At 38.6% G+C, this 15,234-nt stretch overlaps 1 protein-coding gene across 21 annotated transcripts in view; it reads right to left on the bottom strand.

The window, feature by feature from the left end:
• Gigyf2 (GRB10 interacting GYF protein 2) overlaps positions 1-15,234 on the bottom strand; it is a 147,188-nt gene that overhangs the window by 6,769 nt on the left and 125,185 nt on the right. For all 21 annotated transcript variants that reach the window (XM_087209411.1, XM_087209415.1, XM_087209416.1 and 18 more), the window contains 6 exons: positions 10,901-11,140; positions 8,031-8,153; positions 4,987-5,202; positions 4,659-4,864; positions 3,198-3,352; positions 1,335-1,546 (listed from right to left, as the gene is read on the bottom strand). In XM_087209411.1, the coding sequence (XP_087065537.1) occupies positions 1,335-1,546; positions 3,198-3,352; positions 4,659-4,864; positions 4,987-5,202; positions 8,031-8,153; positions 10,901-11,140 (1,152 nt within the window). The remainder of the gene's footprint in view (positions 1-1,334; positions 1,547-3,197; positions 3,353-4,658; positions 4,865-4,986; positions 5,203-8,030; positions 8,154-10,900; positions 11,141-15,234) is intronic.

Here is a 15,234-nt window from a genome sequence, read left to right as displayed (position 1 = left end):
ACCACAAACACAAAGTGCCTCGGGCACTGTTCTATGATGCCTCACAACACTTCTCCTACAGTTGCTCTATACAATAACTTTTCACTTTGTCTTTATTTATTGCTATTACCCCATCTACACAACTGGATTTTAAATACCTTACACATCACTAAATCTGTTATCTTCAGAACTGACCTCTAAAAAGTATTGATTATCTCTAGTACAAGAATTATGGGGATAAAGGACATGGATATTTTTATGCCTCTGAGCCTTGCCAACTCGTCTTACAGAAAACTTATATAATTGGTCTTCATGGATTCTTATTTGAGAATTCACTGACTTACTAAAATTTATTTGTTACCCCAAAATCAATGCTTGGAATCTTTTATGGTAATTCTGGATATGCGCATATGCAGAAGAGAAAAAAAAAAACCAGACACCCAAGGCAACATTTTCAGTTGATTTAGGACAAAAAATGACCCTGCCTCCGTTTCAGTTCTCATTCTGTACATGAGTACTTTCTTCAATCTACTTAATGCTGTTTTTCACAATGTTTTGCTTTTTCTGACAATTGTATTGTTTAAAATGGCCCCCAAATATAGTGTGTAAGTGCCATCTAGTGCTCCTAAGCGAAATAAGGCTGTGCTGTACCTTAGGGAGAAATATTGATTAGATTAGTAGCAGCAAACCTATGGCATGCATGCCGCAGCGGCTGTTAACATTGAAAGCTCTAAAAGGTTTGTCATCACTGGATTAGATGATATTCCTTAGGAGCAATGGTTCAGTTATTTGCCAATTCAGTCTTCATAGAACCTCTAGAGAATACAACTATGACAAGAATTAACTGTACTTTGCACATCCTCATCAATAGCATAAAATGCATTAGGGCCAGGGATTTAGCTCAGTGGCGCCACAACTGCCTCACAAGTGCAAGGTCCTGAGTTTGATCCCCAGTACCAAACAAACAAACAAACAAAACAAAAAACAAAAAACAAAACAAAACAAAAACCCCCAAAAATGTGGTATGCCACAGGGTTGTTGGTACCGGTACAGGGGATTCCCAAACCAAGACACCAAATGTACAGGTCTGTGACATGTTGGAATTTGCAGAGAAATGGAACTGGTATGCCTAATATAGAATAAATGGTTATATATATTTATTTAATTTTTATTTTATCCCCACCCTCACCCCATATATAAAAGCTTTGTTTCCTTTTTTTAAAAAAACTATTTGGAAAATTCACAAAGGTCTCCAGACATGTACTCTGTTGATGTAGTTTTCCTTTCTCTGGTTACTGATAGTTTAAAAGCATTAATACTCACAGAGGTGCTGCATACACTATGCTACTTCATACCTGCTGCTGCTGTTGCTGTTGTGGCTGCTGCGGCTGTTGCTGCTGTTGTTGCTGCTGCTGACGCTGCTGGTTGGCTTTCTGTTTGGCACGACGCTCAAGGAACTGCTTGGCAAACTCCTTGGCCTCAGAAGTATCTCCTAGATAGGCCCTGATATAATCATGGACCTCATAAGGAGATTCTACTTCTTTCAGGAAAGAAACAAATGTGGGAACTGCAATATGGAAGGGGAAAAGATATAAAGAGTAACAATAGAAGTATTAAAGACAAGGAACAAAAGATCAGTTTCCAGTTTTAATGTATCATTACACCTGACACAGACATTAATGACCGAAACTAGTATGCAGTGTTAAATATTCTTTCATCAACCTTACAGAAATTAAAAAACTCTATCATCATAATGCCCAATATCATCTAAAATAGCATAGCGTCAAACAAAGACATACATCTGACACATTGAACCTTACTAAATGTTATTTTGGTTGAAACTAAAAGATAAGCCAATTAAAAGTGACATGCCTAGGACTAAAGTGATCTGGGAGTCATTCTTTCCTTAAATGTAATCGATATTTAGTTCTATGATGCATGCCAGGCACCACAACAGACAGTAAAGATACAGCTAAATATCCTTCTGGAATCTGGAATCCACCTATATTATTATGTTTAAAGAGAACTCAAATAAAATATGCATGTAATTTGGTATCAGAGAAAAGGCCCAAGTTACCAGAGTTAGACATACATGGGTTTAAAACCTGACTCTGAAATCTGCTGTGACTTTGATGAGTTACCTAACAATTCTGAGCCTCCATTTCCTAATTTATAAAAAGGGGATAACATTTCCTACCTTGTAAAGGTATCTTTAAACATTACTGCCAAGCTGGGGATTTAGCTCAGTGGTTCCAGCGCCTGCCTCGCAAGCGCAAGGTCCTGAGTTCAATGCCCAGTGCAAAAAAAAAATTCCAAACATCACTGCAAAAATTGAACATCTGGGATAACATATTAGCCCTAGACAGTGCTTAGGTGCTTAATGGATGATAGTAATTACTTACAATTGTTCTCCTAAATTTTTGGACCATAGCTATTGTTACAATGATGCAAAGGAAACCATCGGTTCCTTTTTCCAGCTCTACTTTTAATAGCTATCAGAGGTGGACTAGCTCAAATTGGTCTGTCAGTTATGGGCACCCCAGCTATAACATGCTGACAAATCTCTGTTCAAACCTTGAAGTGGGAGGGGGAACTCACTTCCATCTAAGGCAGTTTTCTGTTAACAGAAAACTTAAGTTTTTCTTCAAATTGTGCCAAAAACCTTTTCACTTCTACACACAGTTTTATCCCATACAAATATCAGTTTAGTTGCTCTATCACAATTCCCACCCCTTCTCCAAAGGTAGGAAAAAAATGATGTTGTATCACCTCAGTCTTCTCTTGTCCAGGCTGACCTTGGTCCCCACCATGACAGTAACCTTCTCCTCGACTTGATATAGCTGATAACGTCCCCATAAGATGAGCAGCATGGAACTATGACCTCCTCTGCCTTGTACATTATCAAGACAGCCTGAGTCAGCATTTAATTCCCATAACCTATCTGATCTTAGGGTTACATGACTTTTTTCACAAATAATACTAAGGGCCAGGGATTTAGCTCAGTGGTTGCGGCGCCTGCCTCGAAAGCTCAAGGACCCGAGTTCAATCCCCAGTACCAAAACAAAACAAAACAAAACAAAAAAACAAGAGGGAAGTTCTTATAGCAGGGGCAGGACTTGACCTCCTTAGATTTCATCTCCTAAACTTTGACTTGCTGCTCCATCTGCCAAGCAATCTGCTGTCACTCCATCTGCTGGGATTCCCTCCCCGATTCTTACCATCCAAGTTATTTGCTGTATTAAGAGCATGAAGCATCTGTTCACACCACTGGGTAAATCCATCCTGGGCTTTATTTACTCCCTGAAACAGCTTCAGCAACTTTTCTTCTTCTTCTACTTTCTTATTCTGCCGGTTAGACACACCTACAGATTTACTAAAGCAAAACAATAGGGAAATATTATATTCCCAGAAACTGTTACTATATAATTATAACACCACAAATAATGTCTTGAAAACACTGGATGGCTGACAAGTAACCCAATATTTGGCTCCAAAAAAAGAAAAAAGATCAAATATTTAAATTGGACATGCCCTTAAAAATCAAGCCTCATCCCTGGTACCAAAAAAAAAAAAAACAATTCTAGCCTCAGCTAATGTAGCTTAGGTTTGTGAATAAAAGGCTTCTATTTAGAGAAGATGATAAAATTCTTCCCATGTATACTTAGATAAGTTCTTTAAATTTACTAATCAGTTTCCTCACTTGTAAAATGGTACTAATATTTCTTTGAGTTATGATAAAGAATAAGGGTACTATATGCAAAGACTTAGAACACAGTTCCTGGCAAAAATGCTCAATTAACTAACACATATTTACTGTCTATTTCATAATGTAGGAGACTTTCAGTCAAAAAGAAGCTGACACTAGCGTCAGGGATTTAGCTCAGTGGTGCCACTGCCTGCCTCAAAAGCGCAAGGTCCTGAGTTTGATCCTCAGTACCAAAAAAAGAGTGGACATTACTATTTATTAAGCAGTTACTATGTGCCCAGCACTCTACTAACTACTTCACAAATTCTCATTTAACCTTTACAAATACTCCATGAAGTTATTACTATTATCTGCATTTTACTGATGAGGGAACTGAGGCCCAAAGAGGTTCCCTCTTGTCCAAGGTCACACAGTTAGTACGTGGTAATGCTGAGATTTGAGTTCATATATTTAACACTAAAATCCATGTTGATTCAACAATACTGCCTACTGAGGAAAGACAGATGAAGATAAAATATAACTAACCATAAAAATAAACAGGTTTAAGATCATTACAGATGTACTTATAATAATCATTATACCACAAATAACTAAAATATTAGCTTAAAAAATTCTAAGAATATCTACAGAATACTTTGGAGAAATGTTCAACAACAAAAATATTATCCCTAATATTTATTAAGTGATTATCATGTGATAGGCAATGGGTTAAGGGCTTAATAATAGAAAGAACCCCAATAAACAAAGTAAACACAAATGTCTTTCTATGGAGAAGAAAGCAGTCACCACAGTTATGACTCATAATTCACATTATGAATATTTATTATGATATAATTTATGAAGTATAATCCATGTGCCTGGACAGAGATGAAAACTGTCTGCAAAAGCTACCTCTTCCTGTCTACCCAAAATCCAACTCACACCAGCCTCACCTCCCAACCAATGTACAGAGTGTGATCATTTTGAGCCCTACCTGAGACTGGCATTGTTTTTATTTTTATTTGTCGAATTCCTAGGTCCCACCTCTTTCACCGCATCGTCCCAGAATCCCATGTTAGAGTTCTTAGTGTCAGCATTACTCCAGATACTACTGACTATGTCAGATGCCCACTGGTTAGGAGGGCCAGTATTTATAGAGCCCCAAACAGAATTCCCAATGCTGGTGTGCAGGTTGGAATGCTGTCAAAGAAAAACAGAAACATGATTATGGCTAACCATATTTAAAAGATACAGTGTCCAACATTTGCAAAAGGTTAGCGAACACCAGTCCATATCAGGACAGCTCAGGATAATGCACCCACTGTGTTATTCCGGGCTCTGTTTGGTTGCTGGTGCTGCTGCTGCTGCTGTTGCTGCTGCTTCTGCATCTGCCTGGCCTCTTCTTGCTGGATCTCCAGAAGAGATTTCGTGGTACCTGCAGGTTTGCTCACATTCCCCCAACCTGAGAGTTTCTGCTGTTGCTGTTGCTGCTGCTGTTGCTGGAGGGCTTTCATCAATTCCCTCTGCTGGCGCCTTTGCTATTGCATAAAAACAGAAGCTGGCTCAGGATTCCCATGTTTAGGTAAGATACAAATAGCCAGTGTACTAAATGGAATGCTAACACATACAGTTGCTAAAGAAAATCAACTTAAAAGGGTCAATTCTTTCACTGCTAAGATTTAAACTGCCAGAGTTACTAAGCGAACAAGATCATCACATGCAAAATTCTTAAAATTTAAGGCCTTTCTTAAGTATAAAAATGAAATACATGTTTATGTCCCAAAGCCCCACCAAAATAAGTGATATATATATATTTTTTTTTTTTTAAAGCATAAATGACCAAGAGAACAGAATAGATTGTTTTAAAAGCTGTAAAGCAGACAATTAATGATAACCAGTGTAACAGACCCAATAAATGGAAATTGCAGTAAAGGAAGCTCAGAAACAGGCAGACTCATAGAGTCTTCCCTTTCCACCAGGGAAGACTGCTGAAGTCTAAACCTGAAACAGGGACCCCCAGTCGGCCTCCCAGCCCTGTGCAGTCAAGCAGCTGACACACCCTCACCCCAACAAAAGGCCACACCAGGTGGGCAGATAAAGCTATGAAGAAACCAAGCAGCAGCATAAGAAAATACACCCATAGGTACACACAGGTGTGGGCATTCCCCCACCAGAAGAGCCCAGAGAGAAACCATCAAAGGGAAGCCACCAGGACGGTGTACATATCAGGAGGTTAACCAGCTTTTTAGTGCTTAATTTGTAAATATGAACAAACAGCCAAGGATTACCAAATGTGACATATGCTTCTAAGTTAAAGCCAAAGATCAAGACAAACAAAATTCAGTGGAACAAATAAGACAAGAGAAAATAACAGCTGTTTTTTTATTTTTTTGGTACCGGGGATCGAACTTGGGTCCTTGCACTTGTGCAGCAGGCAGGGAAACCACTGAGCTAAATCCCCAGCCATCAGCTGATTTTTGAAAAGCTGTAAGTAATATCCTTAGAGAGGTTAAGATGGTACAATTCAATAAAACAAGAATAAAAAAATTCTTCTACAATTCCTTATTACAGAAATTCTTCCTATAACCAACTGTCTCAAGCCAAAAAAAAAAAAAAATGCAAAGACAGACACAAAACAGGAGAAAACCATAATCAGTCTGGAAAAACCATGTTATTGGCAAAAATTCCAGAAAAAAATCCAGACAAATAATAGATGCATAGCACCAAGAGTGTCCAGAATGGAGTGGTTTGAGGTCCTCAAAAAGGGTGCCTCCAGAAGAAAAAATGAAACAGCCTCATCTTGGTTTTCTCTATGTGATAAATATGTATTGAGTGGTGTAGAAAGAATCAAAAGTTCAAAGAAAATTAAACAAAAATACAGATGAAGTAATTACTAACTTTTGGGAGGCAAAGAAGATGAAAAAGAAAAGGCCTGTGGCTAAGGACACAGCTCAGGAGAATCTGCTCCATATGTGTGAGGACCCTTGCTTGATCCACACCACAGAGAGGGGGAGAGGAAAAGAGATGGAGTGGAAGAGAGAGGTAAAAGGAGACAAAGAGAGGGAGGGAGAGAAGACCCGTAATTCCTACTCATTACTACTGTAGTCTCAGCAGAGACCAAAATTACTGGAATAACTTCTAGCCTTGAAATATACTCTGCATCCATTTGCTGATAACCTTTTAGAAAAAGATGACTCTAGAAGAAAAATTCCTTTGTAAATGAAGGTAGGAAATAAGGTGAAGAAACGTTTTAACCCACTGGATGATGTCAGGCACACTATACGGTAAAAAACATAACAGACAGCTCCCACTTCTCTTGGTATGCCTGTGGCATCCTATGTCAGTAAAGCTCACAACTCTGATCCTAAAATGTCAACCTGCATTCTCCAACAAACTGATGGTTGCACCTCTACCATATCACACAAAGCATGACCTTCAAGACAATGCTATACCATGTCAACTTTTCAGATAGGACCTCCCAAAAATGTCCCTCATATCAATCCCAACTCCATCCATGACTCCCAACACTCTGCCTAACCCCTTTCCCTGTCTCTTTTCTCTTTAGCACTTTTCACCTTCTGATATGCGATATGTTTTACTTAACTACTATTGCCCATCTCTCTGCAACTACAGAATTCAGACTTGGCCTTGTCCCCAGAATGAGAGTGAGTTGCTACTCAGTTATCAGGTGCTGAATCAGTCAATGAATGAGGGGTCTAATGACCTGCGCCTCATGAATTACTTTCTCATCTCTGACAAAAGCGGTATTCCTTTTCTTCCCTTTTTTCCATGCTTGTGTTATCTTCCCTATACTAATGATAAACTTTGGGATATAATTAAACACAGAGATATTTTATTTTTGTCTTCTATAAGTTTTTCTACACTCATCAGGGAACCCAAAACCCCTAGAGAAAAATGTAGTCTACAGTTTAAACCTCAAATATGCAAAAGAATATTTGTAAAACACACTCACAATTCTGAACAATTCCCATTCTTTCATATATGAGCTATTCTCAAGAGCTATAGTAAGATGTTGAAGAAAACTGAACATTTATGTTATCCAATATTTTTTTTTTTTTTGGTACCAGGGATTGAACTCGGGTCCTTGCACTTGCACAGCAGGTGGCGAAACCACTGAGCTAAATCCCCGGCCCCATATGTTATCCAATATTAAGGTAATCCCTAATAAAACCTTCGTATTTGCCAAGGTTATCAAATAATAGGCTTAACAGTTTAACAATGAACATATCACTCAGACATACAGCATTTCTGACACTAATCACAGTCTTTAGGTACCACTAACCAGTCAAGCACATGACATCTTACAGAACAGTTTGGACAGAAAACTTTTACTTTAAAAATTTACCTCTTCACGAAGTTGCCGTTCTCGTTCTTCTTCCAATTTTTGGATTTCAGCCAGTGACAGCGTGGCCTGAGACTGACATGCTGTTGTATTAGACTGCTGGCCCCACGTTGAAGAAGAAGGAAGCTAACAAAAATAGGCAGGAGAGTTCATGAGGAAATGTGCCCAGGTAACAGGCAATATGCATCATGTACAATCAGAACACCAGATATCCCTCAACTCCACTTACAACATTCTTTTCAAAATTCTTTGTTGTTTCCTTTTCCATACTATTTTCTCATTTGGTTTGTTTCTTTTGACTAAGTTTTATTCACTGTCCCAAAACAAAGTTTATTTTAAATACCTAAAAACAAACATACACTTATATTCACTCTACCATTTTGAGCAGCAAATTTGTTATATCTGGTACTGACATATACAGCAACATACAGTTGTAAAGAAAACAAAATTAACAAAATAACCAAATTAACTTGAGAATTTTAATGCAAGATGGCAAAAAGAACAGGAAATGACTTCTGCTAAAGAGAGAGCTGAGGTAGGGAACTAATAGGAAATGCAGACATAATTCTCAATCCAACTAGGCTCTGAGTATCTAGTCACGAGCATTAACCTGTTTTTTTTGCCTGCCCCCCCCCCATCAAACTCAGGACAACCTTGTGCTTACAAGGCAGGTGTGGTGTGACTGAGCTAAATCCCTGGCCCCATTAACCTGTGTTTGTGTTTTGTTTTGTTTTTGGTACTGGGGACTGAACTCGGGACCTTGAGCTTGTGAGGCAGGCAGCAGAACCACTGAGCTAAATCCCTGGCCCTCCATTAAACTGTTTTTAATCAATATTGTAAATCCACTTTTCTGGCACATGCCTTATAATCCCAGCACTGAGCCAGGAGGATCACAAGTTCAAGCCCAGCCTGGGCAATTTAGCAACTTATCAATACTCTTAAAAATGAAAGGGCAGGGGGGATGTAGCCCAGTGTGAAGGCCCTGGGCTTAATCCTCAATTCAGCAAAAATCAAAACAAAACCAAAAAAACCAAATCACACAAAACACTCTTTCTATCCTTTAAAATTAATTATTGACTAAAACAATAAAAATATGTAACTTCTGGGCCAGGGATTTAGCTCAGTGCTTCCGCCGCCTGCCTCCCAAGGGCAAGGTCCCAAGTTCAATACCCCCATACCAAAAAAAAAAAAAGAAAGAAAGAAAAGAAGTGTGACTTCTGAAAACTTGTGTTCCTAAAGCCTGGTTATTCTAAGAGAATCTCTTGCTCCTTTTGTTTTTTTTGGTACCGGGATGGAACTCGGACCTTCCACTTGCAAGGCAGGCAGTGGAACTGCTGAGCTAAATCCCCAGCCTCTCTTTTTTTTTAATTGTTTATTCTGTTGTTTGTTTTTTGAGACAGGGTCTCCCTCTGCAGCTCAGACTGGCCTTGAACTCATGGTGATCCTCCTGCCTCAGCCTTTGGAGCGCTGGGACTGCAGGTGTGCACCACCACGCCCGGCCACTTACTCTTCTTGGCTAGAAAATGATACACTTTAATTTGGGGCATCCTATGAACTTCTAAAAAAACAATAAAAATACTAACTAGGTTTTTAAAATATAATACAAGTATTATTTTAGTAAAGTAATAAAAAGTATTTACTGAAAGTAATATATGAGCACAGGTCAAAACAAAGGAAATTTCAAAATAATGGATGGGTTTACAACATAAATAGCTAAGTGTGGAAATGGTAAGATAGAAAGCATAAACAGCAGCTTAAACTGTCATCGATACTGCCAAACACTACAAACATAATCAAACCTTAGCAATGTCTGGAGAATATGATAGGTACTAGGGCAGTGATAGCATACCTTTTAGAGACGAAGGTCCAAACTACAACTCGAAACCCACTTATTTATCACAAAGTACCAACCCTGCAATTAAGCCTGAACATTGAGGTTTTTGTTTAGAAAAAACTCAGACATTAAGGTCTTTTGTCTTAAAAGAAAAACAAACAGCATGCGTATGACAGGTTCACACTGCACTACACTGGACTCTAAATTCTTCTTTATATATCTTTATCCTAAGCTCCTTCAAAACAAGGGAGACTACAGCTCATTGCTAACTACAGACCCAGCATGAGGTTATGCAGAATATACCAAAAATCTGGCCCTCCTTTTCCAGCTACTCTAGGTTCCCAAATAGTTCCAAGCACTGAAGATCCAGGCTTGCTGACTACATCAGGGCCCTTCTCTCCCACTGGTCTTGCCCACTCATCCACAGGCCATCACACCCTCTTTAGTGGACTCTAGTCTTCACTTCTCCTTAATTCACATGATGCTTTGAATCTTCCTAAAACACACTCTGCATTGAATAATCCAAATTTCAGTAAATACTCATGGCAAACAAGCCCTATATTCTGGTTCCCATTTTCACATCCAGATGCTGATATACCTACTGCTCTTGTATGAGGTGTGATCAAAATACATGGTGAATGTTTAAATTTTTTAAATTACAGTAAAAGACTACTATGGACCCTCCCTCAAAATACTCTGACCTCGCTTCCAACACACTTATTCCATCATTCTTGGCAATGTGTCTTTCACTGTAATAGTTTCTTTTCCTTTCCTGTTTAAATGCCTAACACAAAGTATATGCACCCTATTTTATTTTGTTGATGATTAGAATATTTGGTCATAATACTAAATGATAAAGAAAGTACAGTTTTGGGCTGGGGATTTAGCTCAGTGGTTCCACCACCTGCCCTGCAACTGCAAGGACCTGAGTTCAATCCCTGGTACCAAAAAAAGAAAGAAAGTACAGTTTTACAGACACCATCAGCAACTGCCCAAGATGCACTAGCAAGTGGTTTCTCTGGCAGGCATCTTGCTTTACCTTCATCTGTGCCAGCTGTTGCTGCTGCTGCTGCTGCTGCAACCTCCGCAGGGCCTCCTGTTGCTGCTGCCTTTGGCGCATCAGCTCCTTTTGCCTCTGCAGCTCCAGCTCTTTCCTCTTCCGCTCCTCTTCCTCATGCCGGAGTCTGGCTGCCTCCTCTTCCATTCGAAGCCGGTTCTCTTCTAATCGACGCTGGGCTGCTTCTTCTTCTTCTCGGGCCCATTTGGCAGCCTCCTCTTCCTTTCCAGAAGGAAAAATTAAAGAAAAAAGAAAAACATTGTACTAATTGTAAGAAAAAATTCTGAGTCACTTTTGAAGGACTCTATAAAATGGTTATGTATCTGAGAGAGAAAGCAGGGAAACCCTGTTGAAGAATGACATGAGGCAGAAGTGAGTTTTCTTTCAAAATGTATTAGTAGTAGCCGCAAAGGCCTGGTGTGCTCCCAGATGGATGCAACTTTAATGAATTACAGGACTTTCATTGTAAAGCTCAAGGAATTAAAGGTCTGTCCTTGTGAAAGCCCTGATCTGGAATAGCTTGCCTCCAGCTGCAGAAGTCTCCTGGAAACACTGCTCAATACAGATCAAGCAAGCTTTTCAGGGTGCTACGCACAAGGAGCTACCAAGACCTGGCAAGGAGAGTATTAACCATGAAAGCCTCAGCCAGCTCTGGAACCAAAGCAACTTCTCAACACCACTTCATCCCACCCATTTCTGCTTTTGTGGCTCACAAGTCTTTTTTGTTTTGGAGACAGGGTCTCGCTATGTAGTTCAGGCTGGCCTTAAGAGAGAGAAATATAGAGTAAAGAAACCTGACAAATACTACCTTCAGCCACTTGACCAAGAATTACATGAATAGACATAAACCATGGTGATAATCTGCACCCTTGATATCCTGTAATGAAAATACCACTTTGCCTCTGTGATCTTCCACATTTAAAGCCAATTTATCCATGAAAAAAAATCTTCAGACAAATTCTGATAGAGGGATACCCTATAATATACTGATCAGTATTCCTTAAACCTGTCAAGGTCATCAAGAAAGGGCTGGGGATGCAGTCCTCCAGTGAGAGAGCACATGCTTAGCATGCAGGTGACACTGGTTTGATCCCCAGCACACAAAAAAATCAAGTAAATCTGAGACACTGTCACTGCCAAAAAGAGCCTAAGGTGGCATGATGAGCTAAATGCAATGTGGTACCTGGAACGGAATCTTGAAACAGAAAAAGGCTATCAGGAGACAATCTTAGGAAATCTGAATAAATGACACACTTTGCTCATAGTAATTAACTGGCTTATTAGTTGTAACAAATGTACTATACTAATGTAAGATAGTAATAATGGGGACAACTGAAAGGTTATAAAGGAGCTCTCTATACTCAATTTATCTGAAAATCTAAAATGATTCTAAAAATACAGTTTACTAATAAAAAAAAAAATCCATTTTCTTAAACATTAGAATGACATACTTTGAGGATTTCTGGCTTCCCATAATGGCAGAGTACCACCTTGGACCAATTACCCTACATGTAATTATAAAAAGGTAAATTAAATTTCAAAGAATCTAAAACAAAAACAGAATACAGTACCAGAGGGAAATCAAGGAAGAGACTACCTTTAAAAACCAAACGTGGGTTTGAGAGTATAACTGAGTGGTAGAGCACTTGCCTGGTGTGTTCGAGGCCCCAGGTTTGCCTAAGACCACAAAAAATAAAAATGAACAAAAGAGGGCCGGGGATTTAGCTCAGTGGTTCCAGCGCCTGCCTTGCAAGCGCAAGGTCCTGAGTTCAATCCCTGGTACAAAAAAAAAAAAAAAAAAAAAAAAAAATCTAAGGACAAAGATTCAGCACTTTAAAAAAAAAAAAAAAATGAACAAAAGAACCAAATGTAAGGTTTGCAAGGTTGCATCTTTTTGCCCAAGGACACTCTGCAACCTATAAAGTGATTGATTAGCTTGAGATGCTAAAGGGAGAGTTGTGGGAAGGAAGAGTAAGTAGCCATAAATTCATGGGGAATATCTCAAAGTGGGAGACTGGCAGAAAGGAAAGAGGCACACAAGAGATGAGACCCCAATCTGCTGAAATTGCTGACTAACACAAACTACACATATAAGCTAGACCTCAGGGATTGAGCCAAAAGGAAGCAGCTGGAAATTGAAAACCTGAGTGGAAATTTCAACTGCCCCCTCACAAGGGGAGTGGTGAGGAAGACAGGTTGAAGACTGAATTCACTAAGTTAAATACCAGCCCGGAATAAAACTCTAAAAGAAAAAAATGGGCCAACACACTGATGCATGCCTGTGATCCCAGCTATTCAGGAGGCAGAGGCAGGAGGATTTTAACTTCAAGGCCAGCTTAGGCAAGACCCTGTCTTAAAATAAAAAATAAAAAAGGCTGAGGATATTGCTCAGGGATAGAATGTTTGCCTAGCATGCACAAAGCCCTGGGGTAGAATCCTCACTAGTACAAAAATTAAAACATAAAAAAACAGAATTCAGGCCTCAGGGATTCTATAATCTATCATTTATAAGGTCCATTATACAATTTTTTAAAAATCACTCAATATACAAAGAAAGTTAACAAAATGAAAACATATATACCATGCGAACACCATACAAAATTAAGAGTGGCTACATAATATCACCCTGATAGATTTTTAAGACAAAGAATATTACCAGAGGTAAACAGCAACATAACATTAAAGGTTTCAAGAAGACAATGTCCACAGGTTTGTATGCAACTAGTAAGACAGCTTCAAACCATATAAAATCAAATACAAATGTAAAGGGAGAAATAGACACATCAAAAATTAGTTTGAAATCTTAGCATTCCTCTCTCGGCAAGTGATGTAGCAAGATTTTTTTAAATATCAAGGATATAAAATATTTGAATGCTACCAACTACTCTGACCTGTCATTCTCAGAACACTAAACAACTGAGGAAAATAACCTTCTTTGCAAATGCACATGGAAGGTTTACCCAAATAACAATATTCTGAACCCCAAAAAATGAATCAATACATTTAAAAACACCAATCCTGGGCTAGGGATTTAGCTCAGTGGTTTCACCGCCTGCTGCACAAGCACAAGGACCGGAGTTCAAACCCCAGTACCAAAAAAACCCCAAAACAACAACAAAAAAATCCCACACCAATCCTACAGACTATGTTCTCTGAACACAATGTAATTAGGATAGAAATGAATACAAGTAAGATTATCTGGAAAGGCCCTCAGATACTTAGAAATTAATTAACCTATAGGCCAAAGCAGAATGAAAATACATCAGTAACCATGAGTTAACTAACCCAGTGCTTACTGAGAAGTTCTTGCTTTATAGATTTATTAGAAAAAAATTTTATACCATCTAAATTTCCATCGTAAACTAGAAAAAGGCAAGCAAGATAAGTTGAAAGTAAGTAAAAAAAGAAAGTAACAGCAATTATAGCAGGAATAAATGAAAAGATAAAAGAATCAACAGAGCCAAAAGTCAGTTCTTTCAAAAGACAGATACAATTTGACAAAGGGGCAAGGGCAATCAAAAAGCACAAACTACCAGCATGTGTAATTAAACAGGGACCACTGCTGCAGATCACACAAGCATAAAAAGAATGGTAAACATATAACAATGACTAGATTTGTGCCACTCAATTTTGCAACTGAGTTAGAAAATACAGATTATAAAGTGATAACATACAAAATCCTGATTTGTATTATAGTTTTAAAAAATTGGAATTTATCAAAACCCTCTCCACAAAGAAAACTCCAGAATCCGATGGTTTCAATGGTGAATTTAATCAAATAGTCAATGAAGAACTACTATCACAATCTTATATACACCTTATAACACTCCAACTTCTCTTAAGAGAACATCATAGGGCCAGGGATTTAGCTCAGTGGTTCCGCTGCCTGCCTCACAAGCGCAAGGACCCGAGTTCGATCTCCGGTATGATCAACAAAGAATAAAAAATAATTTTTAAGAATTCATTAACAACAGCTTCAAAATACTCAACAGATTTAACAAAGATGTGCCTAACTTCTATAATAAAAAAGAATGTAACTGGATGTGGTGGCACATGTCTGTAATCTCAAACCTAGGAGGCTGAAGCAGGAGGACCGCTGTGAATTCGAGGCTGGTCTAGGATACACAGTGAGTTCAAGGCCCGCCGGAACTACACAGTGAAACCTTCTCTCAATAAAAAGCAAACAATATCAAACAAACAAGCAAGCAAGCAAACTGATCAGAATATTATAGAGAAAAATAAAGGAAAAATATATAGTAAATGGAAAAATGTACTATGTTCAGAGACTGGAAGACATAACATATCTTAACTGCCAA

Source organism: Heterocephalus glaber, unplaced genomic scaffold (assembly GCF_053883595.1).
Source record: "Heterocephalus glaber isolate CG9 unplaced genomic scaffold, H.glaber_assembly_v1.0 deba00001004, whole genome shotgun sequence".
In the NCBI taxonomy this organism is placed as follows: Eukaryota; Metazoa; Chordata; class Mammalia; order Rodentia; family Bathyergidae; genus Heterocephalus; species Heterocephalus glaber.
This window is presented reverse-complemented; position numbering and strand designations above follow the sequence as displayed.